The sequence below is a fragment of the Podarcis liolepis genome, assembly GCF_965112155.1.
Source record: "Podarcis liolepis genome assembly, chromosome: 10".
Lineage (NCBI taxonomy): Eukaryota > Metazoa > Chordata > Lepidosauria > Squamata > Lacertidae > Podarcis > Podarcis liolepis.
In genome coordinates, this window is record NC_139562.1 from 36,198,906 (window position 1) to 36,225,168 (window position 26,263).

Consider the following 26,263-nt stretch of genomic DNA (forward strand, 5'->3'; position numbering starts at 1 on the left):
CCGTTGCTCGGTCCCTGCTCCTGCCAAGCTAGCAGTTCGAAAGCACATCAAAGTGCAAATAGATAAATAGGTACCACTCCGGCGGGAAGGTAAATGGCGTTTCCGTGCGCTGCTCTGGTTTGCCAGAAGCGGCTTAGTCATGCTGGCCACATGACCAGCTGTACGCCAGCTCCCTCGGCCAATAAAGCGAGATGAGCGCCGCAACCCCAGAGTCGGTCACAACTGAACCTAATGGTCAGGGGTCCCTTTACCTTTACCTTTTATGGTGTCCCTTCAAGGCCCCAGCCCATTTTGGAGACTAGCATGTTTGCCATACAGTCAGGTAACAGGACAGGCTCACAGTCATGGTTCTTATGGTTGTGGGCCTGAAATCCCTTCAACTCTACTCCCCAACATGCATTTGGCATGCAGGCTGGGCCACGGTACTAGTTTGTGGTAAGATTGTCCTGTGACAGAAGCTAAAGCACGTGTACATAGTGAGGCCAGGTGGCCATCTGTTCATAGCCATTGGGTACAGAAAGAACTTGTTCTAACTCAGGGGCAGGAAGCTTGTGGCTAAACTACAGTTCCCTTAATCCCTTACTAAATTTGCTAAACTACAGTTTCCATAATCCCTGGCCATTGGCCATGCTGGTCATTATCTAATATTTCAGCAAATGTGCCTGCAGGAGTTGTGAGATGCATGCAGACATAAGTTTGTTACAGTTTATAAGAAATTATTCATCCCCACCTCCCGTAAATAGTCCTTTTACTACAGTGATTGAACTTGCTAAATCAAACGGCTCAAATAAAAAAGCAAAAGAAAGGGACTCTGTAGTTAGCTTGAGCTTTAATTGCTTGTTGAGTTTGTACTTCCTTACACATTAACGTTTTATTATCCCACCTGAGGAAGTGGTGCGTTGAACTGAGTGCAGAGCTTATAAAATTAAAGTTTTGAAATCTACATGCAGAGCTTTGTGCCTCCACCGGTGGTTCATTTTTAGCATCAGAGTAGGAATTCCCATTAGAACATATCATTCAATATGTTCTACCGGCAGAGAGAACTGAGAGTAGGCAGGTCCTTTCCATTAGTTCTCTGCTACTTTTCTTATAATTCCTGATATTAAAAGTACTCTAGGGATTTAGAGTGGAACAAGGCTATTAATAAAGCCTTGCACCAACAAAATTTCAGCATGCTCATGAATAACTGAGCATCCTGAAAATGTGGCATTGATACAATAATACTTGAATAGTGCTTGCTAGATAAAGCAGTTCTATGGACCGGTGTCTGGGCTGGATGAGGGCCAATAAACTGACTGAATCCTGGCAAGATGGAGGCACTGTGGGTGGTTGCCTGCTTTGGATGAGGTTGAACTCCCCCTAAAAGAGCAGGTTTGTAGTCTGCGGGGGGGGGGGTTGGTTTATCCTTGATTCATCTTTGTTGCTAGAGGTCTAGGTGACCCCAATGGCTAAGGGTGCCTTCTACCAATTTCTGCAGGTAAGACAGCTGAAATTGTTCTGGACTGGGATAGCCTGACCTCTGTTGTCTATGTTCTGGTAGCCTCCAGGCTGGAGTAGTGCAATGTGCTCTATGTGGCGCTGTCCTTGAGATTGGTCTGGTGCAAAATGCAGTGGCTTGACTGTTCACTTGGGGCAGGATATCACCAAAGTATTACCCTGCTGTCAAAGAATTGCACAGGCTTCCAATGAGCAACTGGCGTAAGTTCAAGGTAATTGTTTTTGTGTATAAAGCTATGGACAGCTTGGACCAGGATACCTGAAAGATCACCTCACACCTTATATACCGAATGTGCTCTGCAAGTGAGGACAGGGGTGGCAGACTTTGGTAATCTTTCACAATATGACGCCTTGCACAAGCCCAAAATTTGGCAACCTCAAATGGATCTTCTCAGTTTTGCCCCCCCCCCTCGGCTTGGCGCCCTTGTGTGGGGGAACTGCCTGCACTGACTTAAATCCAGCACTGGTGAGGAATTCTTGCAATTACAGTCTTATCAAGAGGTCTCTTCTGCACCATGTACAAATTGGGGACTTGAGTGTTGTAGCACCTACCCTTTGGAATTCCCTCCCCTTGGATATTAGATAGGCGCTATCTCTGTTGTCTTTTTAGCACCCACTGAAGACCTTTCTTTTTCAGCATGTCTTTTAAGATATCTTTCCCAGTCTGTATCTGTAATTGAATTGTTTTTAAGATGTTTATATTGTTTTATCACTTCTTGCTTGCTGCCCTGGGCTCCTTTGAGAGTGTGGGAGGTATATAAATGTAAAAAAGAAAGAATATTACAGGATTGTAATTAGGAACTTTGAAACTTATGGGTGTAAATATTTTTAAACTGACCTCTTCATATCTTAATGGTGATGTTCCGACAGCTTGAATCTGGAAGTCAAAGATTTGCAATACTTGTTGAGAATAGGGACTTGAGTAAACAAATAGTTCCCAACATTTATTCCTAAACTTGAAACGTATTATTTCTTCCAATTTCTGTGCAAAATATTGGTAGAAGGAGGTGTTCAGTGTATTTTTGCAATACTCCATGTTACAGTGGAGAAATTCTGTCATGTTGCTCAGGCTTGGGAGGCTGCAGATGGAAGAGGAAATGAGCTGGTAGATTTCTAGTGGTTAGAGAGGGGAAGAACTTAATTTATTTTTATTATTATGTTTGTTCACTTATCATTATGGGGCAGTGGAATAGACAATACAGTAACAGAAGAAAGTTAAAATCCTGTCTCATTGCCATGGGTGTCCAGCAGGAAAATAGTTTCCTGCGTTTCAGATCCTGTAAGATACAAAATATTCAGCTTCTCTGGGACCAACAAGACTGAAATATATCCAGCTTCCTTTAATATAACAGTAGTTCTTGTTTGGTGGGCTGTTGTATTAAGCTTCAGATATGCTGTCTGCATTTAAGATTGCCAGTTATGAGTTTTGCAACCGTTTCAGGGTACTCCGAAATATGCCTCCAGCTGGGAACACTATGATTTTCATACAAATGCATTTGTACAAACTGATGGGTTTTAATAGTTCCCACATGCCCAATTTTGTACATATTGTTCTTCATTGCTAAGCTCCCTGCACTATTATCACCTGGCTACTGAAACATTGATTCACATTCCTGTACAAAAAAAGAACCCCCTCTGATGAAAATCTATTAATACATCCAAAACAATTTGAGATCACCCACAGATGATCTTTGTGTAAGCTACAACAACTGTAATGTGGATTCAGATTACAGCAATTACCTGAGAGCAATAAAGGGTGTTCTTTCTGTGTACTGGCTAATATATGCTTCTAATTATGAAGTGCTTAAGATTACTCTTGCTATGCCAGGAAGGCTTTAGAAAGACTACAGTATTCTCAAGAACTGACTCAATTTGCCTTTCTTAACAAAGTGGTTATCTTGTGTTTGTTTTTACTGTGTTGAACCCAAGGCCAACAAGTGATTAACCTGTAAAGTGTGAAGATAAAGTGTCTTGTGGCTAATATATGTAAACTATCTCATTTGCCTTTGGAAGAGAAACCACATTTCTTCTAATTAGATAATATGTTATTATAATAAGACTGTTAAGCTTCACAGCACAAATAAAACTTCAATTCTTTATTCTTCTTTTAAGTTGGCTACCTTGCAAATAATCCAGCCAACTAGGTCCTCAAATGCAGTATTGTAGAACCACAACATAACATTATACAGGAAGACAGCTGAACCAGCAATACCATGGTTTTCTCCTAGCAGAGAGTGGGAGAGGCAAACATAAGTTCAGTTGCAGGCTGCTGTCTTTTCCTGCAGTATTCTTTGATGTCAGGACAGACTTTTCAAAGCACATGGTTCAGCTTGTCACTTGAAATAGCAGGCTGATGCGTTGTTTTGCAAGCAAATATACTTGTGAGAAGGTTTTTAGCCTGCTGCTTTACTTAGCAAGGCTGTAGTACTTAATCAGTGACAGTGAGTACCGTATTTTTCGCCCCATAGGACGCACTTTTTCCCCTCCAAAAATGAAGGGGAAATCTGGGTGCGTCCTATGGGGCGAATGCAGGCTTTCGCTGAAGCCTGGAGAGTGAGAGGGGTCGGTGCGCACCGACCCCTCTCGCTCTCCAGGCTTCAGGAAGCTCTGCGCAACCCTCGGGAGACCGGCTCCGAGGGTTGCGCAGAGCTGCCTGCAGTCCCCGGCTCAGCACAGCTCTGCGCGGCCATCGGGAGCGGGGCGCTAAGTCCCGCCCCGCTCCGGATGGCGGCGCAGAGCTGCCTGCCGTCCCGGGATCAGCGCAGCTCTGCGCGGCCACCGGGAGCCGGGGGCGAAGCCCCGCCCCGCTCCAGATGGCCGCGCAGAGCTGCCTGCAGTCCCGGGATCAGCGCACTTCTCCCCATCGCCAGCCCCACAAGCTCGGGGGACAGCGGGGAGGCAGAGCGTGCCTTCCCACTGTTCCCCGACCTGGTTCTTCCAGCCCCGCACCTGGGGGGGGGAAATAAATTTTTTTTCTTTATTTCCCCCCCAAAAAACTAGGTGCGTCCTATGGGCCGGAGCGTCCTATGGGGCGCAAAATACGGTAAATCCACTTGCAGCAAGGTGCCCTAGTCTACCCTTTCACAGGCCAAGCTGGAGTATCCTAGTGGTTCTTAAGATCTAGAGCTTTGCTTCAGGACTCAAATGTGGAACCAGTGGGCCTCCAACTGGACAACCATTCCCAGCATCACTGACTTCACAATGTTGTGAAGGCTATGTGTATGGTGCACTCAAAGTAGTTTGCACCTCTATAAAATGCCCCATGATTATGCATTAGAGCTCCGGATTTTAATATCTTAATAATTCTGGTAGACATGACAAGTTAATAATTTTGTAAGGCATATTTAAAGGGCATTATTCAGGGAAAAGGAGCCAAGATCTAAACAGAGTGGTGTTCATTTCAAAAATTCAAGGTGTATCAGTGTGGTACTAACATCTGCAAATTCCAAGTGATTTTACTGCTGTTTGAGGAATATCTTTGTTGTCAGTGTAGCAGTTTTTCTTTGCATTGGCTCTTCCAGCACCTGCTGAGCTATTTGTATTAACTGACTGTTGGGGCTTCAGACAAATGGATTATATACCTGTGGATATTGTGCTTCTGTAGAGCAAACTCCCACAGTGGCTGTTCAGTGGATGGATTAAAGCATTTACTGGCGAAATTACCGTACATGTAAGCTAAAATAGCGGGCTTGGAACTTGGAAAAACTTGGAACTTGGAAAAAGTAGTATCTCTTTATTCAAAGCACTCTGTACTATGCATTTAAAGCAGATTCAAAGCACATTATTTTCCCCAAAGAATTCTGGGCACCGTATTTTATTAAGCGTTAACTTTGTGAGGGGTAAGCTACAATGCCCAAAATTCATAGAAGGAAAGGATGGGTTTCAAAGGTGCTTTAAAGTATAGTGTGTATACGATTTTGGTCAACTTCCCAGGTAATTTGCATTTACTAAATGTCTGTAGTTCATTAACCGTGCACCTAAAATATATGCTTTTTATTCCATTGCCACATTAAATAGTATGGTTGAGATTATCTCCAGGAAGAATGGCATTTAAAAAAAATCAGAACTGATGCCATGTGACGATATGTAGATAGCTGCTCTGTGATAAGCATTATGCCTACCTTTTAGATTTCATTGTGAATTGTCAATTCGGTCTTTCAATGTGTCTCAGGCTGTCTACATTACCAAGTTAAAACACAGCTACTGCAGATGGTTCTTTTTCTCAATTTGGATCAAAGCTGGTACAGTATAGGGAAAAACTAATCCAAACACAGTATTTCATATGGAACAACATGGTAGATATGAAATGTGGTTATCATTGCATGTCCTTCACTTCCCAAATCAGTGATGGGAATGCTCTGAATAAGCAGCATTATAACAAGAAGTCTTTGCCTTCTGATGTAAGCTCTACATATTGTGTCACTGGCTAACCTAATGTGCAGATAAACTGAAGAAACCATAATCAAACCTTGGTCTGAATGCTGCTTGACAAGCTTTAATAACAACTGATGAAACAGTATGTTTTTACTGACAACTTAAAGATGTGCACTTTGGCTGTCATCCTAAGCACATCGTTTTTTTATTTAATCAGCAAGATGTGTCCTCTTCAATTCAATGTGTCTTTGCTCCAGGATGCTGTTATCTAGATCAAGATGGCTTATCTAAGATGGCATGGTGTCACACAGCGCATTTGATCCTGACAAGTACATCTTGTTACTGTAAACTCAACAAATCTGCTTTTGGTTCTTAGTTATAACCCACACAGTATTGCAGTTGCCTGTCAGTATTACAGCATTGCCATTGTGTTCCTCTGATTTTGTCTCTATTCTGGGATTTGATATTGCTCATAGCGCAACTTATAACTTCAAGAAGAGGAAGAAGATAAAATAATGATCTCAATGTTAGTATTGTATAACTGTAGAGGTGCTAAGTTGAATGTCTGTGTGGTGATCGATAATGTGGGGAGTTTTTATTTCATTGTATCTTCTATCCTGAACTGAAGGTGTTACGATGATGCTGTGTATTATTTGTATAGCGCAGGGGTTGGCAATCTCTGGCCTGTAAGCCAGTCTTGGCCAACCAAGATTTCTAATTTGGCCTACAAGGTCTTTCCCCCCAAAAGCACGCTTGCCTGTTAACCACTGAGTGTGTGACATCGGCTGATGGGCAGGGTTCAATTCTGCATTTGCTGTGCATGCCAGTTTCCCACAGGGAATATTTGCAATTCACTTCTAATGGAGGCCTGGGATTTATAATACATAGGTGTCACAGACTGCTAAGGACAGCTATGTTGCTACAAAGGCTGACTATGTGCCTTGTCAGGTTTTTTTGTTATGCCAGTTTGCATTAGAGACCACCTTAAACAGATAATAGTCCTTGATTAAAAACCAATGAAATCTTTTGATAGGTAAAAGGGTTCTGACTGTATAAAACAAAAAGGAAGTCTGAGTGGCAGAGCATGTGAAGGGCTCATGTGAGAGTCTGCATCTGGGAGCTGAAGCAGCAGCATTTGCCGGTTGAAGAAGCAGAAGCCAGAGTAGGACTGAGAGGTCCTAGCAGCAGCAGGCAGTGGCTGTCCAAAGAAGAAGATCAGGAAGCTGAAATAACAGAAGGCTGAAACTGAGGAAGTCTACAGGGAGAACAAGACTCCAGCAGCAGCCCTCCAGAATAGTAGGAGTCAAATGGTCAGCTGTTGGCAGTTGTCCACAAGAAGCAGTAAGTTCCTGCCTAGACAGAAGACAGTATAAACCTGTGAGTTGGCTGGGGAGGAAAAGATAAGAGTATTTGGCTATTGGCTTAGACTAGGAAAAATATCTAGGTAGGTTTACAGAAAGTGTCATTTAAAAATCTAACCTGCAAATATATTACGATATTTTGTATAAGTTTTAATAAATAAATAATTTATTTGTTTGGCTTTTAAACTTAAGTCTTATAGTCACCCCTCCTCTATTTAATAAGTGTTTAACTTTAAAGCTTTTTTTAAAAATGAATTTTATTAGCATGCTGGGGGAACGATTTGTTGAATAGTCATGTGCTGACGCTGTCTTGGCCAGAAGTGAGGCTACTAACCATGTTCACATTTCCAAGCCCTAACTTTTTGAAAGCAATATTTGAGCACAGTGTCAAAACGTCAAGACATAACAAGCAGCTGTCTTGTAAGCAATGTTTGGCCCTTTGCCATTGCCTTGAGTCCCTCATCAGATTCCTTTCAATTTTCAGTGGATAGGGAAAAGCAAAACGGATGAGAAAAAAAGTGAAAAAGGAATTGATCAGTGCTGTCTTGAGTATCCTCCTCCTCTGCCTCTAGCTCTGACAATTAATCCCTGCTTTCCTACTGCAGGAATCTGAATTATAAATATATTGGAGAAGAAAGCATGGGAAAAGAATACCACTAAAAAAAATAAAAACAGTTTCAGGGCTTTGGAGTATGATACAATTATTTGCTAAAACATAGGCTCCTTGCCTTCTTAAACAATGAAGCTGTCAGAAAAGTCAAAGCAGAAATATATTTCACACTGGTTTTCCTAGATATATTTTCTCCTGCAGCTTCTTTTTCTGTAACAAAAGAAGAGAGAATCCAGTCCTAAATAACTGCTTCAAGATATGAACAGATTACCTTTAGTTTTGGAATATTTCCACAAGTATTTATCTTGCCAGGAAAAGAAGTTAAAGCCTGTTGGTGATTTTGGTAATCCATAGATAAAAATGGAGGCTAGTTGTCAGTGAGGATGAAAGTGGATTATATATATTTTCTAGAACTCCTGTACTGCCAATGAGTAATACATATGAAAGAAATTGGGCTTGCAGCATTACAGTGTTGCAGCTGCTTTTTTGTTTGAATTTATAACATCATCATCATTATTAGAATTTATATACCACCCTATACCCGGAGGCCTCAGGGTGGTTCACAGAATAAAATCAAAATATAAAACCACAAAATACACAATCAAAATAAAAGCAACCCAATAACCCCCCCCCCCAAGAAAAAGAAACACATTTTAAAAGGGCATAGGGTGTCAATAAAATCAACCAAAGGCCTGGTTAAAAAGGAATATTTTTGCATTGGCCCCTAAAGGTGCATAATGAAGGCACCAGGTGAACTTCCCTGGGGAGACCATTCCACAGATGGAGAGTCACTGCAGAGAAGGCCTGTTCTTGTGTTGCTAACAAGACTCCCTTCCTGGGCCTCATATGAGCTCTGCACGGGCCTTTTTGGGATGCCTTTAATTGAGGTTCCTCATTGCAGAGTGTTAGACTTGATGACCCGCAGGATCTCTTCCAACTCTGCAATTATATGATGCTATGAGTCTGTCTATGTAGTATGTGTGCTGATTTGGCCCAGTGTTTCTGTGAACCACAATTGTACTTGACAACTTTTTTTCCTTTGATTGCCTCTCTCTGTAATCTATGAGACGGCATAAGGTCAACCCATTTGCTACCCTGTCTTACTAACAAATGTTCCAACATGTTGAAAGAAGCACTGCAGCCGTGATGAATGATGTCTGCTTCTAATAGGTATCAGTTTGTTAGTGTAGCAAAGTGTAGGCACCAGTCTGGCAATTTGAAGGCTAATGTTGCAGAAGAGTCATGCATACACCTCTTAGTGGTATCTAGGAAACTGTGTTACCAGATGTTTGACCATTCTCATACAACTACAAGAATAGGGCTCCTCCCAAAATCATTCTTGTATACAGGCAGATAGGAATTTAGACTTGTACAGTACACCACAAAATTGAGCGGTGAATTAGAAGCCCTTGTTTTGCCTACCATGAGGGTGAATTCTGTTTTGATACTGTTGTTGTTCCAAGCAGCAGATCCAAGGAAGTTTCTGGTGATAAAAGCTGATTATTATAATACTATTTTGTAAGAGAGCTAAGGGGGAGAAGATAGCAAAGGGGTGAGAAACCTTTCCCCTTAATTTATGTAAATAGAGTGTGGAGCAACCTGGTGTAAGTAGACACTGGAGGTTTGCCCCTACATGAGCAAGAGGGGTAGAAAGAGATGGGTGTCAGGGGCTGGGGTTTATTTTGTTCCTCACCTCTGAACAAGAGTTTGGAACAATATCTGAGAATGTAGAAGCTCCTAGGAGAGGATTATAAATTGGTAATCTGGCACACTGCCAGAGCTATTTTAAGATTGCTATCTGTGCTGTAATGGCCAAAGTCCTCTGGGCTTGTTTGTATATTTTAACAAACGAATGTGGTTCCACCTCTTCTTACCTAGATAATATATTTTCCTGGGAAGCTTGAGAGCACCCCCAGAAGAACAGGCAAATACTTTCTGAGAAGCCTAGTTGAATCAGCCCTTAGAAAAATTCGAATAAACAAGCCCTTCCAGCTGCTGTATTGTAGAAAGGAAGCAGTCTACTTATATGTGTTCTCCTCTTTATTAAGTCAAGTCTTTTATGTTCGTCCTGGTTCTATAATCAGCATGATTCAGGGCTGGTGTAGTTGTTGCCACACCTTTGTATTACATAGTTACATACTGTCTGAAAGTCACATGACTTTAAATTTAATTGGTATCACAGTCACTTGCAGCAGCTCAGCCTATCTGGCCATCAACTGCAAATGCCATCCATGAACTTTGCCTCCTTAGGAAAGCAGACTTTGTTTTTGTGTTACAGGTTTCAACTGGTATTACCTGCCGTGTTGTGCTGTTTGTTGTAGGTACTAGTGCTAGTACAAGTCATGGCACAAGCTGGTGTGCAGGCTGCCTTGTGAAGGAAAACCCAGGACCCTGAAATAATTCTTTTTGACCAACTAAATGGCAGACCCAGATGGGGATTCAGATGAAGGCTTGAAATTTAAGCAGAAGACTTGTGCAGATCTGCTGGTAAGGAGTTAAGAAATTATGATGGTGGTCCAATGTCTTTGAGAACACCGAGGTTTCTCAAATTCTGTCAGAAACATTAATTTGGTCTCTGGTAAACAAATTGTGCGTTTTATTAACCTGCCGTTTTGTTTAGTTTCAATGCAAAGGAGTGTGTGGTTTTGTGAGGGGGATGAAAAAAATCCCAAACAAGATTTTTGGTAATGTCTTTTGTTATTTCTAAGGTTCTCTGTGTGTGTGTGTGGGTGTACAATTTAAATATTCAATTTAATTTTTTAAAATATATATTTGGCCTATAGATCTACTGCCCTCTATCATAGATTCAAAAGCACATATCCATATATGAACCATGCAATCTTTAGAACACATTTGTATATTACCTTGAAATAATTGAGGATACTCAAATCACTAATACATGTTTGCCTGAGGTGGGAAAATGCATTCCTATGAATTGATCACCAGAGCAGTTTCCCGTCTTTTCAGGCTCCAGTTGTATGTTACCTTATACAAAGACTTGAAGAGACAGTCAAAACCAAATTACAAATAGGAATATTATCTCATAAAAAGTACTATTATGGTTTACAAGCCTCAGTTCCACCAAGTGCTTATGACGGCCTAATAATCTCTTGAGACCTTGGGGTGTTAAATGGATAGATGTTAAAATGAAGTGATTGTCTATAAAATATAACTGCAGTGATCGGACAGGATGGCTGGATATCCCATGCCTTGTTGTGTCCTGAATTACATAACTACTGTAAGTGAGCATGTGCAGATATCTGTATCTTTTGATTAAACTGAAATGTTTGTGTTTGTTATGGAAAAAGATAAACGACCTTATAAACATTTTCATATGAGACACTTGGCTTGATGACTAAAATGTAAGGAAAACACGCTACTGATTTGTATTTGAAATGCATACATATTTTTAAATTATACTTCAAGAGCAGGATGACTACTATAAGCATATAGCATATTCAGATGAAAGCTTAAGATGAAATTGTGCAGCAATTACTGTAGTCTGTTATTAATGAGCTTTCAAAGTTCTCCAAATTATTCTCTCCCTCTCCCTGAGGTAAAGAAAGAACATGTAAAACAGCAAGAAAGCCAGAAAGAAACAGTGCCATTGCAAATTGTGCATAATTTCTCATTAAGGGTCTTGATTTTGCTGGGTACTGAATACTCACCACATTGACGTGTGGTTTGACCTCATAGGATTAGAAAATGTGGGAAAGAATATAATAAAGGTGGGAGGTAAGCTATGCTTTTGTATGTACTTTGTTTCTGGTAGCAATGTGAAGGATACTTTTGGTGACTTTGCATCTTTGTGGAGCAATAGGTTCCATGGGGTCTATGGATTCTTAAGCACTAAAACCCTGCTGATTTAGATGAAACATCTAAGGACCAGTTTTCAAAATGAAATGTTTGTCTTCCCTTAGGTACTACTAGCATGTTATGTAGGGCTGCATGTGACATTTTCTTTTCATCCACATCCAAGTTGAATCTCATGCACAAATTACTTTTCTGTTTACATCTTCTGTGGTGCTGATGATGCCAAGGCTGCAGGTTCGATCCCCGTATGGGACGGCTGCATATTCTTGTGTTGCAGAGGGTTGGACTAGATGGTCCTCAGGATCCCTTCCAACTCTACAGTTCTATGAGTCTATGATCTATACATGTAATTTCTAATTCTGTAATGCCTGAGTTGGCTTACAATATTTATTAGGTGATTTAGAACCAACTCATTAAAATCAACACCAGAGCAGGATGCAACATAAACATATATTGTTACACGTCACCCCATTCTCCGTGTGCAGTGTGAGATTCCAGGGGTTTCAGTCACTTACCTGTTTCCTTTTGGGAATAAGGCACAGCAGAGACTATGGTGTCTTTATTATATATGGTTTATTTGCACATATATACAACCCGAACCTAAATGAAGGGATTTCAGAGCATTCACATCCCAAGAGGGTCCAGCCTCCTCCATAAGCCTCCTCCTTGGATTCAAAGGACAGCAAAAAGCCATCCTCTGTCTCTTTCCCAGCCTGTCATCTTCAGCTCACTTGGAGTTCTGTCCTGCCTTCTTCTCACTGCTAACCAGTTCCAAGCCTATGTCATTCAAAGTTGAAACCCTAAATCTGGCCTTTGCCTCTGTCCACTAGCACCAGCAAAAAAGGGCCCCCTACTTTTCCTTGCCCTCTGATGGTTCACTTGATGAGCCATCATTGGTCCTTTGCTGAGCTGGCTTGTCTTGTCAGCATAACTGAATCCAGGGGTTTTCCGAGTTGGGCAAACTTTAATCAAACCTTGATTAAGTATTAACTTTTACTAAATTCATAACACATTTAGGTGGATTTAGCTTCCCCTCCCAACCTGGCAACTCATAACATTTTGATATAATGAAGTGATATAAAAAAATTGAACCACCACAACAATAGATATATTTTTACTGATTTTGAACTTTACTAATGCTCTGATGTGGGATTTGATCATTGAAAACAGTCCTTTTTCGTCAATCACAATTATGGGATTCACAGTTATGTTCATGGGATATATAGCCTTTCAAGGAAAAGGCTAAAGATACCTTTGCATAGGGCTGACAGCACCAGGAGGCCGAGTGAAGCAACCCCCTTAGGCAGGAGGTGCTGGGGGACAGTGAGGTGTTGAAAGGAAGAGCTGTATGTGTCCTGCCCTGTGCCCTCACCCCTCTAAGATAGCCTGGTACTCTGAGGTGAAGGCACAGGGCACTGTCTTATCACCACTGTTGAAGTAAATTCCAGCCCCTGGCTTGGTTAGTGTTTGGACATGGAATCATAGAATGATTAGATTCATGTGTGTTCATGGGCATCTGAAGCCCACAGAGCGCAATCTCTCATCCAGAAAAGAAAGGTGCAAATTCCCTTTTCAGACATAAGAACACGTTTCAGAAAACCAAAGCTTTTCACTATACTGTATAAAAAATAGCAAATCATAATTTATGTAGGAGAATATTGGATATGGAGAGCTGAAGGAAATCAGATGGTAAGATGCTATTGCCAATGAGATTGAGAGAAAATGAAATTAACCCTAGTAACTATGTAATTCCACCCAGCAGTCTCTGTATAATATAGTTTTACCATTGCTATAAGTTTAGTTTAATTTCCCCTCTTTCCATTTCAATAAAGAATACAATGTTCATTTTACATGTCATAGGAGAAATATAAAAATGTTGATTGCCAGAACACCACCTGTTGTCAAAACGTTTTGTTTTAAATCTCTTTCCACTTTTTAATTTTATTTTCTGACACATTTGTTCCCACTCATTTACTTGCAATTATAGTGATTAATTCCACATTTCATTAGGGAAGTTCTATAATTTAAATGTCTTTATGCAACTCGGTCTCTGTTGGATTCGCAGGACATTACTGCGATACAATAAGAGTAATCATATATTAATAACTGTTTTAAAATGGTGTGTTCCACATACAAGGAGGAGCTACAGGTAGGCCACAAATCTCATAGCACATTGATTCTTGCACTTAAAAGGCAATTGCATTTTAACTATACATTTAAAAATCCTTCTTATTGAGCTTTAATATAAAAGAATATTTTAAAATGTGTTTATGGAAGGGGGGTTATTGGTTTGTTTTTGTTGGGTATTTTGTTTTCTCATTTTGTATTTTCCTATTTTGAACCTCTCTGGGATCTTCTAGTGAAGGGAGGTATACAAATTTAATAAATAATAATAAAATAACAATAAATCTTCCCATAATTTTGTTCTCTGAGTGGTGTACAAGGAATTTAAAAAAAGCATATATATATATATATCCCCAAAGCAGTACAGAACATAAATGTTAGCAGCCACAATCAAATTACCCAGTCACAAAGAAGCTAAAACTATTCAATAAAATCTAGAAACAACCCAACTGTGACAAAAATAGAGACAAAAGTGTTAATAATAGTTTATAATAATGTTAATTAAAATGGGAGGATGTTTTTCCTGGTGCAGGTAGGCCTCTTTAGAGAAAGCATTCCTTAGACAGAGAGGGACACTGCTGAGAAGGCTTTGCTTTTAGTATGGTAGTCCCTGAGATATAGATGAATGCATGCATACAGACTCTTCGATGCCTGAAAAACTAGAATATGAAGAATGACAGATATTCACATGTCTCGCTTAAAGTGCTTTTGTGCTTCTCTCTTGCTGTCAGAGTACATGGATGCAAGACCATTCGGTATTAAATTTGTTTGTAATATGGTTTTAAAATTTATTCATGGCCATGCAAGACTCTGGACTTGGAATAGCACTTCAACGTTCCTTTCATCAACTGTGAACAGATATATTCTCTATAATGTGCATTTTTGTCCTCTATCCATCAGGGTTTTCCCCTGTAGAACTGTATATATTTAGGAATGGCTTTTCACATTTCAGTCTCTTGAAAATGAATCTTCAACTGAATGGAAGTTCTGCAGAACCAGGGTTTGATGGACTGCATCCTTCAATAGCAGTACAGTATTTTAATTTGAAATCCATATTAAGAAGATATTCCTGCAGGCATCTGACTTGATAAAATGGAGAGCATTCTTAAAATGTTTTTGAAAGCATATTGAATGTCTTTTCAGAGCAAACAATCCTGTTCCTTCTTGCCTTGTAGCTATGCAGAGAGAACATATTTTTGCTCAAGAACAGGGTTTGAAAGCAAGAAAGCATAACATTTAGTTTTAAGCTTCAGCCATAGAAACAGCTTCTGCGTTTGAAAGAGTCACGCAATGTTAAAGTTAACATACAAATAAAACAAACTGTAAACATGATATCATTATGGATATTGGTGTCTGTGGTGCAATGGGTTAGTGTGTCTGGCTCTTAACCATAGGTTGGTGGTTTGAGCTGCAGCAGGATTCCTTCATTGTAGAGGGTTGGACTAGCTGACCCCCCCACTGGGGTATCTTCAAATGCAACAATTCTATGATTCTATAATTGTTGATATTAATAATCAGGATTTTATCATACTACAAAGTATGTTTTCTTACAATTTTCATTTCTTGGATAATTAAAGTATCTCATTTAACAACATGGAGTTTGTTATCTTATAGGAACTTCTTGTATTATCGGTTACGGTAGGTTATTTTGATCAGAAAGAGGTGGTAGAATGGGCTACCACTTCAGACTGCGTGGGTGATCACATTTCCCCCTATGTAAAATACTCCCTACAAAGACAAAATTAACTGAGCAGGCAAAGGTCTTGGACAGAACTTTTCTCCCTGTGCTTTTCTATGTGTGTGTGTTTGAAGGCAGTAGTCTCAGTAATGGGATGCAATGTTCCTTGGAATACCTTTCACTGATATGGAGCTTTCAGCTATGGATAGTGATGGGTGAATCTATCAGTTTTTGTTTCATTCAGTTTCCCATTTTCCCAACCTTAAGATCAGTTTTCCACATTTCCACACCAGTTTGTGATTTTAAAAAAGAAAATGAAATAAGCCCTGATGAAAATTCACCCGCATTTTTTGGTGAATATCTCCTCTAATATCATAGCTGTCAACTTTTCCATTTTTTAAAGGGAAATTCCCTTATTCCGAATAAGATTCCTCGCAAGGGAAAGGGAAAAGTTGACAGCTATGTCTAATATACACATTTGTATACAATTCTGCCTAAAGTACAAAAAATCTGCAAATCACTTTCCTCTGATACAATGTGTTTTGTCTATTGTTTTCACTAATATATGTATTTTTGCACACACTTTACCTCAGTGTATGCATTTTTGTACACAGTATTTGTGTACAGCTGCATTGAATTGCATTGCAAAAATCAGAAACCATGTTCCAAAATTTGAAGAAGTGCAAATTTTGAAGGGTGAGCTATGCAGTTCTCATATTGTTTAAGAAAGTGTGGATTATTTAGGTTCATCTTGAAGTGTGGACTGAATGGTATGTCTCTCCCATTCCTACATATGAGCTGAATCCCTTTCACCTGTTCACAATATTGTGTTTCCCACATTTGCTGTTCTGATTATCAGGGTAGGTTATGAAAGAAAAAGTCAGTGAAGGCACAATATGTAGGAACTGCAAGGGGAAAAAAGAGAGTAAGAAATGGATGAGATTTTGGCAAATTTAGACAGGACTCACTAAGTCCAAGAGTCTTTTTTTATGGCAGGACATCACCCTGGAATGTGAGGTGTAACTTCCTTTTAAGCATTTCTACTGCAGATGGCATTCCCATTACTAGTGGGTAGCCACAGTCACTCAGAGCACATCTAGATTTAGAGAACAAGGTTTTCAAGACCACTGAGCTCATGGCTTCTTCGCAGCTCTCTCTGTATAGCAATAAATCACTGGAGTGGACACAGCTCATCCAGCTGTTAATGATATATTGTAGAAGGCTTTTGGCTAGTTCTGTGTTTTTTCTTTTAATCAGATGGGAAAAGGAAGCTGGGGAACGGAGAGTGTGGAACAGTGTAGGAAGAATCCAGCTTCTTCTTTTTCTATCAGCCTTTGCTTCCTTTGGGAGATTATCCTCCCACTCTGACAACCACAGGCTAAGAACCATGAATGCAGGCCTGCAATGCAGCCTCCTGAACGTTTTTACTATTTGGGAATTCATCCCCAGAGGCTACTACTAAAAATATGGGTCTTGGATAGGTTTTCTTTATCAGCAAACAGGTTCTATATCAGTCTAATAGTACATACTTATTTGCCTCACAGGAACATTGTGAAAGATAGTTATTACTGTAGGCCACTTTGCGGACTGTTGAATGCTATTTCTGGGCTAATGCCGTTAATTCTCCCATTATCTCCCTACCACTATGAAAGTCCTATTGTCCAAAATGGGACAGAAGCTGCTTTCATCCTAATGAACACAAAGAAAATAATTCTTTCCAACTGAGATTATGCCTTGCCTTGCTTACTGCTTGTTCAGGTCTGACCCACTTTAGAAAGGACCAGCCCACTTTTATCTGCACAAGTTGAAAGAGCCTCAAAAAGCCGACATACTGCATTACAGCTATGATAAGAAAACACATTGGAGTAAGTGCCTTGTCCCATTGACGTGTGTAGGATTAATAAGAACATGCTATTTGAAGGCATAAAATGTCAGGATTCAGAATAGTTGTTTTCTAAAAGATGTTGTTTTGCACTCGTTCACACACTTAGGTGAAATGAGTGTGGGTGTGGAGTGTGTACACATGGTGTCTTCATAGTCCTGGTATTGTAGGAAAAGTGGGCATTTCACTTGTCAATATGTATGCTAAAAATCCTCCCTATGTGGAAGTTGAATAGATTGTCCTCTGGAATCAGAAACTCACTTCATACCATGGTTTCAGGCATTTGAACCCCACCAGAGGAATGGAAGAAAATTCCCCTAGCACGTAGCTCAGTGGTAGAGCATGTAGGCTGCATGCCAAAGGTTGTAAGTTCAATCCCTTGTGTCTGCAGATAGGGCTGGGAACGATTTCCGTCTGAAACTTTGGAGGCTGGCTACCAGTTGGTGTAGAGTAGACAGTTGCCAAGCTTGATGGAGCAATGGTTTGATTCAGCATAAGGCACTTCATATTTGAATCTTGCCATCTGCCCCCTTGTACGACATAAGGATCTCATAGGTAGTAATTTGCAAATGGGAACAGAGGGGCTTTTAAAGTATAGTGTCCAGGCAGCAATTATGTGCTCTTTATGATCATTCTTTTCCAGTTATAGGGTGAATATGCTAAGATTACTAAGCTGTAGACTGCATTGGTGATCAGTCAACACCTGTTCTGCAATTATGCTGCTTTATGCAAATATGCAAATAGATGGGCCCCTCAAATCATGGCATGTTTTTAAATTAGAAACAGACATTAGGTTGCTGTCATAGTCAACCACCTACTCTTCCTGTAAGGCAAACAGTCCATCAACTATACAAAAGAAAATAAATCTAATTTGTCTCCCTGCTAAGCAAAATTTCCTTTGTCTTCCAGTTAATGAGCTTTTGATCTGATTTTGCTCTAAATTAGGAGCAGCTATCATATGAATGGAACCGTCACTGTAAACTGAGCAGCCTGGCGACGAAGTCATGTCTACCCTATATTAAATGATCAAGTCTTTGTTCCAGAAGTCAAATGTTCTCTAGATGTTTTCACAGCCATATGGGAACCACATCGCTTACCCTGACTGGGACAATATTTTTAAACAACCCACCTACATAGGTGGGGCTTTCCCATTGAATCCTGTTCAGGCACAATGTCAATTCTTTGGGAAAGGCCTGTGCATGCAGCCCCCAGTCATGCGGTTGGGCCATTTAAACTTTCTCCCAAATAGGTGGCTGGGAGAATCTGCAAATGACAATGGAGTCACTTAACAATCTGCAGCCAGTAGGTAAGACAGAGTTTTGGACTGGTTTATGCGTTTTGCCACATCATAGAAAGGAAAGATGATGTGTTCTACCTAAATGGTAATACAAAATCCCTTAGAATGGACCTTCACTGAAGCATTATTAGTACTACTGTTATTATTATTATTTATTATTATTAATTTGATTTATTACCTGCCCGTGGTCCCTGATCACCTATATATGTGTGCTGTCTGTATTGACTTGGTTAAAGGACAAAACTATGTTATGTGTAAATGAGTGCAAAATGCCCCTAGAAATAGTTGGCTGTGGCAACTGAATAAATGTGTGATGCATGAATCAGAGATATGTCAGACTGACTGCCTAGAAGGTGTGTCAATTCCCATTTCAGTACATTGCATTTGTCAACTCATTGAGTAAAAATCAACACTCCTTCGTTTCCAGTGGATTGGGTGATGATTGTAAGGGAAGTAACACCAAGCTACGGTGATTAGCTTAGATTGGCTCAGATTGGCACATTTAGCTGGGATAGGCAACTCTGTATTTGTGTGTGACTCAGTGAAACCAGACCAGGCTTGCTGTAGTGAAATTAGCAGCCAGGTGAATGTGTCTTCAGTATGAGATGGCTGATGTTATCTAGCTGTTTTTGTTTCAGAACTTCCTGCTTTCCAGCTCAAACTTTGCCACAGCTTTATGTACTAGAGAGATACATTCACATTTACTTATTATACTGTATTTATAAAACCATAAATATGGCAATCAGTTCTGAACATAGGAATGATTCTGATGGGAATCTTCTATTGTGCTCCACCACAGAAGTAGGTTTGTTTAAACCTGGTCGGCACATAGGGTAGGGTTGCCATATTTCAAACAGTGAAAATCTGGACAGAAAAGTTGTTTTTTGGCAAAGTTGTCCACCTAGACACTGCAAGAGACAGCAGTATTCCACATGTGTCCGGGAAATTCCAGAAGTATGGCAACCGTCACCATATCCTGGCACTACCTTGAAAGAGGTATATGATGAGATGCAGCACTTGCATGGGCAACTTTCTACAAGCAAGCACAGCATTTGCTTGTCCTCCTCTGTATAAACTCTACCAGCTCATACGTAAAAAAACAACAATCCCCATGCCCTCACTTTTTCCATGTTTATTTATATAAATTATTTCCAACTGGAGTTTCTTCTCCCAAAGGAGAAGAAATTAAAAACTAATTAAAAACTAATACTTATCCAGTCATGTATGAGACAGTTGTAGATCAGCTGATCCATCTGAGATTAAGATCTCTTCTAAGGGTTTGCCCCCTCCACTTCCCTGGTATTATGTTACCCACTCTAAGATCTTTATTCTCCTCAGAAGAAACACATCTGTTGCCTTGGAAATGGGAACTCAATAGAACGTAACTGATGTGATGCTTAGGTACCCTGGAGATTTTCTCAACTTCTCTAGGTTATGCATGTAGAACTGGTGGGAGTAAGTGATGCACTTACTCCCTTGAGTCATGAACTCTTTGCACTGAGCACACACCAACAAACTGAGATTCTATGAAAGGTCAGAAAGTATAATAGTGAAGATCATAAATGGGAGACTGGAGGGGGAAGTTGACCATAAACGAATGTGTATACAAAAAGAGGAAATCCTTCATTGCAAACTGCTTCCTATACATAAATGGTGCAGAGCCTATGGCCTTCCATATGTTATTGGACTCCCCACTCCCATCAGCCCCAGTGAGCATGGTCAATAATCTGTGATGATGGGAGTTGTAGTCCCAACATCTGGAGGGCCACAGGTTCCCAATCTCTGCTATGCACTGAGGAAAAACAATGTTCTACTAAGCACTAGCTTGGAGCAGTGTTGGTCAGAGTGGTATACGTTGAAACCAGTAAAGCAATATGAATAAACAGTAACAAAACTCACAGCAGCCAAAATATCTGAGGGCAGTTTTAATTCCCATTGCAAAAACACGCAGTGAGATGAGCAGTATAAATCTCCAGGGGGTGTTGGGAGAGTTCTATTGGATGGTTAATGTATACCTACTCAGGACATCTGTGAACTTTTCATCACTTTAAATGTACAACAGTGCATATATTATAACAATAAGCATAAAAGTTAAAAACATCCACATCAGTTCCAGTTAAACATTCTTCTATCTAGTGATCCCTGGTTGACTGGGACAGTATTCTTTGGCCACCGGATGCCTGGGTATATGGGGAGGTTTTCAAATTCCTCCTGAAAATTAATAATTATGGGCACCAGAACACTTCACTGGCGAGGGCGATCCTCAAACGGGGAACCACCACTTTCAAGGCCCAGGAAAGGAATATTAGAGACTGGGTGGTAGTTTTCTAAAACTTGGATCCAGGGAAGACCTCATCACTGCTTCTTTCAAGGTTGTTGGCATAACACTCTCCTGCAATGAGGCACTGACCACTCCCTTGTGCCATCCAGTCAACCTCCTCCTGCTAGATTTTATGAGCCATAATGGACCAAGAGGGCACATTGTTTGCCTCATTGCTGCAAGCATCATATCCACTGCCTCAGGTTGCAACAGCTGAAACTGATCCCACTAGGTGTAATTCACTGATGCTCTAGAGACCTCCAATGAACATGAACCAATTATGGCAACAAGTTCAGCATGGATCTGAATGATTTTGCTCTCAAAGTGCTTTGCAAAGCTCTCATAATGTAGTGCATTTCACAGTGATGAAAGGAAGGTGCCTTAGCAGTGCACTCACTTTACTGCCAGTGAAATTCCCAGGTGCTCTAATTGCCTTATGACATCAGAGAATGTGTTATCTAGGCAAAACTAAGTCCAAGTCCAAACACTCAACTCTAAATTTACCGATGTCATGATAAATGAGCTGCAAGTTTGTGTCAAGAGTTCAGAAGGAGTTTCATTTTCAGAGAATTTCAGCCAAAGCAACATAAGCTAATTTTAAAGAGTGACTTCTGTTAGGACTTACATTTCACAGAGCTCATGAATCACTTTGTCTAGCTGCCGTGGGATCCAACTAATGGCTTAAAGCCAGACTAAATTAGTCAGGGTTTAGTCCCATCAAAATCACTGAGACTAAAGCATGAATAACTGGATCCAACTGAGTGTGTTTAGTTCAGAGCTTTCCAAACTGTGTGTAGTGGCACGTTAAGTGTGCTAGCTCCAGTGTGTAGGTGTGTCGCACAAACACACCTGGAAAGGGGTTAGTTTAACCTCAAGTTTGCTAGTAAAACTGAATTACTGTGTTGTGAAATGATGCATGTATAAAAAGTGAGTCACCAGCATGAAAAGCTTGGAAAGCTATGGTTTAGTTGGTGGGATAATAAGATAACACTTTCAAAAAATGTGTTTGGTAGGTGAAACCAAGTCTCTGTGGTCTTGGTAAGTGCTTAATGTGGCATTTGCACTGAACCCAGTAATTTAGTATTAAAGTTTAAAGACTGATTATAAGTAACCACAGATGAATAAGGCCAGGTAACGTACTTAGATATTCATACTACATCTGTTCATTTAAGACACTTTATTTTAACTATGTGCACTTCACTGAAAAGACTCTTAAAATTTGTTAAGAACAGGAGGATACTTAATCCAAACTCAACAAATAAAAGAATAAGGATACATAAATTGAGCCATTTAAAAATAGATATTTAAACCTATAAGAGAAGCAGAATGGTTAAAGAACACAAAATTTTCAGATATCATGTACTTTGATCCTTCTTGTTTTATGTCTTTAACATGCTGTATGTTGGTGGTTTCTGTCAGGTTTGTTTTAAGTATGGACTTTTTTTACCTTAGTACAAAGAAGTAGATAATAATCTTCAGGTGCTTTCCTATTCTGTGCTGCCTTGATAAATTTGAATGAGTTAAAATGTTTTGACTGCTGCTAGTTCATTTTGTTTGCATTTTTCTTCCACACTGATGACTTCCAAACAACCTGTGGCGCACTTGGAAATGTTCAAGAAAGTGAACATTTATGTGTATACTTCATAGAGAAACAAAGCAGCCCTTCCACTGAAAGCTGTTACCTAGCACTTGGATCTGCATAGTGACTTTGTCAATATAAGACGTGTAACCGTGCAAGCTGTGTTAAGGGAGTGAGGGAGGGTGTGGTGCATGACTTTTGTCCTGTCCCGAGCCTCTCCATGGATGACTAAACTCCTTTCTAAGTGACAGAGTTTCCTTATTATCAATATGCCTTTTAAAAACCCACCTTTCTCTTCTGTCTGCTTCCCTTTGTTTTGATTGGAGATAGGGTTGCCAAATGCGAGAGAGGACAGGACTTCTGCATCTTTAATAATCGTTGTGTAGCAGAGAGAATTTCAGCAAGAGTAGCTTATCATGGAAGCTACTCTTGCTGAAATTCTCTCTGGAGCAGTTCTTGCAGGGGAGAGGGCTCAGCCGAGGAGGGAAGCAGGTAAGGGGAGGGAGGACAGGAAGGGGAAGTACCATTTGTGTAGGTGGAAGTCCATTGCCACAAGTGGGATGCCACCACTGGATATCACTCTAAATACAGCTTGTTATAGCTCCAGGTGGTGTGCCAGCTGCTACTTTTCGTGGAGAACACAGCTCTGGCCACTACCACATATGCTTTAGTTAGATTTGGTTATGCACATGCAAGGGGCTGCCTTTCAGGAATGTTTGGAAACCACAGTACACTACAGTTGTGCATAATGCTGTAGCCAGGAAGTTATCAGGGCTTTGTTATTTGGAGCATATTTTGCCAGTACTGTTAGGTCTGTATTGGACTTTGGTATATTTTCAAGCTTATAACCTTTGAAAAGTCCTATAGAGCTTGGGCCCAGAGTACAGTGGTGCCCCGCAAGACGAATGCCTCGCAAGACAAAAAACTCGCTAGACGAAAGACTTTTGTGGTTTTTGAGCTGCTTCACAAGACAAATTTCCCTATGGGCTTGCTTCGCAAGACGAAAACGTCTTGCGCTTTTTGCAAGTTTGTTTCTTTTTTCTTAACACCGTTAATACAGTTGCGACTTGACTTCGAGGAGCAACTCATAGAACGCGGTGTGGTAGCCTTTTTTGAGGTTTTTGGTGATTTTTTAAGCTTTTCCAAAACTTTCCCGACACTGTGCTTCGCAAGACGAAAAATTCGCTAGACGAAAAAACTCACGGAACGAATTAATTTCATCTTGCGAGGCACCACTGTATTTAATAACAATCTGCTTCTGGCTGATTCTGCCTGCCTAGTGGGCTCATTGCAAGCTGTCCCATAAAACCTCCCCTGCTGTCTCTCTCTCTCTCTCTCTCTCTCTCTCTCTCTCTCTCACACACACACACACACACACACTTTTTTCTAAAAAAATTTTTAGGGGTACTCTCATTTTGATTCAAGAAAATCACCATTTCATAGTTCAAATCGGGAAAAATAAATACAGTAAATGGACAAAAGTACAAAGATTCACAAAATGTATGTGTACCCCTGCATCCCCCCCAGAAAAAAGTAGCATGGATGGCAATTTCGCCACTTAATCTTCCCATCACCCAAAAGAAATTAGAAGGAGGGACTCCTTAACTAAGCCTGAAGGCAAAGGGTCAAGCAGCCACTCCCCCATGCTCCAAACATGCCGCTTTCTATTTAAAAACAAAAAAGATTGGGAATAGTTACACAAAACTGTATTTGATGTATAGTTTGGCTTCAATCAATATTTACTTCTTTTGAATCTATTTATATTGCCTATCAGTTTTATATTCCCAGGGCACTTGATAGTATAAAACTGTATAAAACTGTTAAAATATAAATCTAACTTTAAAATTTGGAGTGGAGTGTCATCAATATGTAGATGGCTCGCAGCTCTGTCTCTCTGTTCCATGTGAATCTGGAGAGGCGTTTGAAGTGCTAGACACATGCTTGGAGGCAGTGAGGCGCTGGATGTGGGTCTCTAAACTGAGGCTGAAACTTGGAAAGGCCATAGGGCACCTGCAGGTGGTGCTGTACTGAATACAGTATCTTAATATATGAATAGGTTCATATGGTAGTTGTTGAGCCAAAAAAACCCCAACCCCGTGATTTTTTGATTGATTTGTCTAAGATTTGTCTAAGATTGATTTGCCTTTGAAATCCCGGTAATGTCCAGGAAAATCCAGGTGTATGGCAGCCTTCTCATATGGAGACAGGTGGTACTTCAAGGAATTTGAATTGGGCTAGCAATATCAAATACACACCAATGGCCTATTTATTAAATCTTTCCCTACTTATATATACTTAGGAGCAACATCTGCACCAGCCATGTCATAGAAACATAGAAAGCTGCCTTATATTGGGTCAGATCAATGGTCCATCTAGCTTAGTATTGTCAACAACAGCCGGCAGCAACATTCCAGGGTTTCAGGTAAGGGACATTTCCACATCTATCTGGAAATGCCCGAGTTGAACCTGGGAACTTTTGTATGCAAAGCAGATGCTCTACAACTGAGCTATGGTCCTTTCCTGTCATCATGACAGAAGAGACAATATGGTGTAATGCAGTTTCCAAATATAGCAGCACACCCCAGCCCGTATGTACAGGTGCCCACAGGTAGACTATAGCTCAGAAGATAGGTCATGCGACTCAAGGCTGTTTCTGTCTGGTTCCATGTTGTGAACACTTAAAGCTCACAAGGGGGAGCTCTGAGACTCCACTTCCCAACTCTGGTTGGGCAGCGGACATTAAAATACTGCAAATGATTTTTAGTTGAATGTATTTAGGTTTTTAGTACTGCTTTATCTATAGTAGATATACTATGGTGGCCTGATTTAAACTAATTTGGGACTTTTCTGAAGTTCAAAACAGAAAAGTGACATTTCAAAGCTCGGAAGAAAATTCTTGTCTGAATCAAATGGGGTTGATTACATTTCAGTGTAAATGTGTTTCAGGCAGAAATACAATGAGTATGTTTCTGAAATCATCTGTTGAATCAGACATGTGATGTTACATAGGGTAAGAACTAGCAAGAAACTTTAACCAACAGCAATTCATGACAGTTTCCTCGACAATGGTTTTATCTCTGCTACTGCAGAATATGTACTCTAATATTGTTTTGCATTTCATATGCATGTCCCCAAGATGTCGTAATCTGACCACTGTTGATAGCTGACTTGTGTCATTTTTCTATCATAACTGTAGAAGAACAAATGTAGTTTAATATCTGAGAGAGGGAACACAATTCTTTGGATGGTTAAGATTTACAAGAGAAAATCTGTAAGTGGTCTGTCTTGTAAGAAAACTAGGCTTTATGTCTTGTGTCATTCTGATTTTCTTGCTTGACTGAATTTTGCTATTATTTATCACATGTATAGCGCTTGGTCTCCAATGCATGACATAACTATCATCATTCTCATTTCAAAGAGATATCTCTGTGTGAAAGAAAGAAAGAAAGAAAGAGAGAAATGTTGATGAGCTCATTGGTTAGGATTTGAAACTACACTATCTATGCCAAGTCCTGTTCTTCATATCCTAAAAACATTTGGCTTACACAGATTTCTATTATTGAAAGGAAAATAATGGGAGCATCAATTATTGCTGTCAGTCTTTTGTACTCTGCAAAATACTAACATCTACAGTCTGAAAATTGCATAAATGAGTGCAGGATTACAACACGAGGTGTGTTGCAAAGTGTCTGTATGTTGACACATTCTCAAATTTATCAAAGGATGTG

General features: G+C 40.2%; 1 protein-coding gene across 2 annotated transcripts in view; it reads left to right on the forward strand.

Moving 5' to 3' along the window:
- The window catches only part of TMCC3 (transmembrane and coiled-coil domain family 3), a 93,512-nt gene that overhangs the window by 12,551 nt on the left and 54,698 nt on the right, over positions 1 to 26,263 (forward strand). The window contains exon 1 of one of the 2 annotated variants that reach the window (XM_083463024.1): positions 10,103 to 10,329. The exons of the other annotated variant lie outside the window; for it this stretch is intronic. Within the exon in view, the coding sequence (XP_083319150.1) occupies positions 10,261 to 10,329 (69 nt within the window). The 5' untranslated portion in view covers positions 10,103 to 10,260. Of the gene's footprint in view, positions 1 to 10,102; positions 10,330 to 26,263 lie in introns of those variants that run through there. 2 annotated transcript variants of the gene reach the window in all.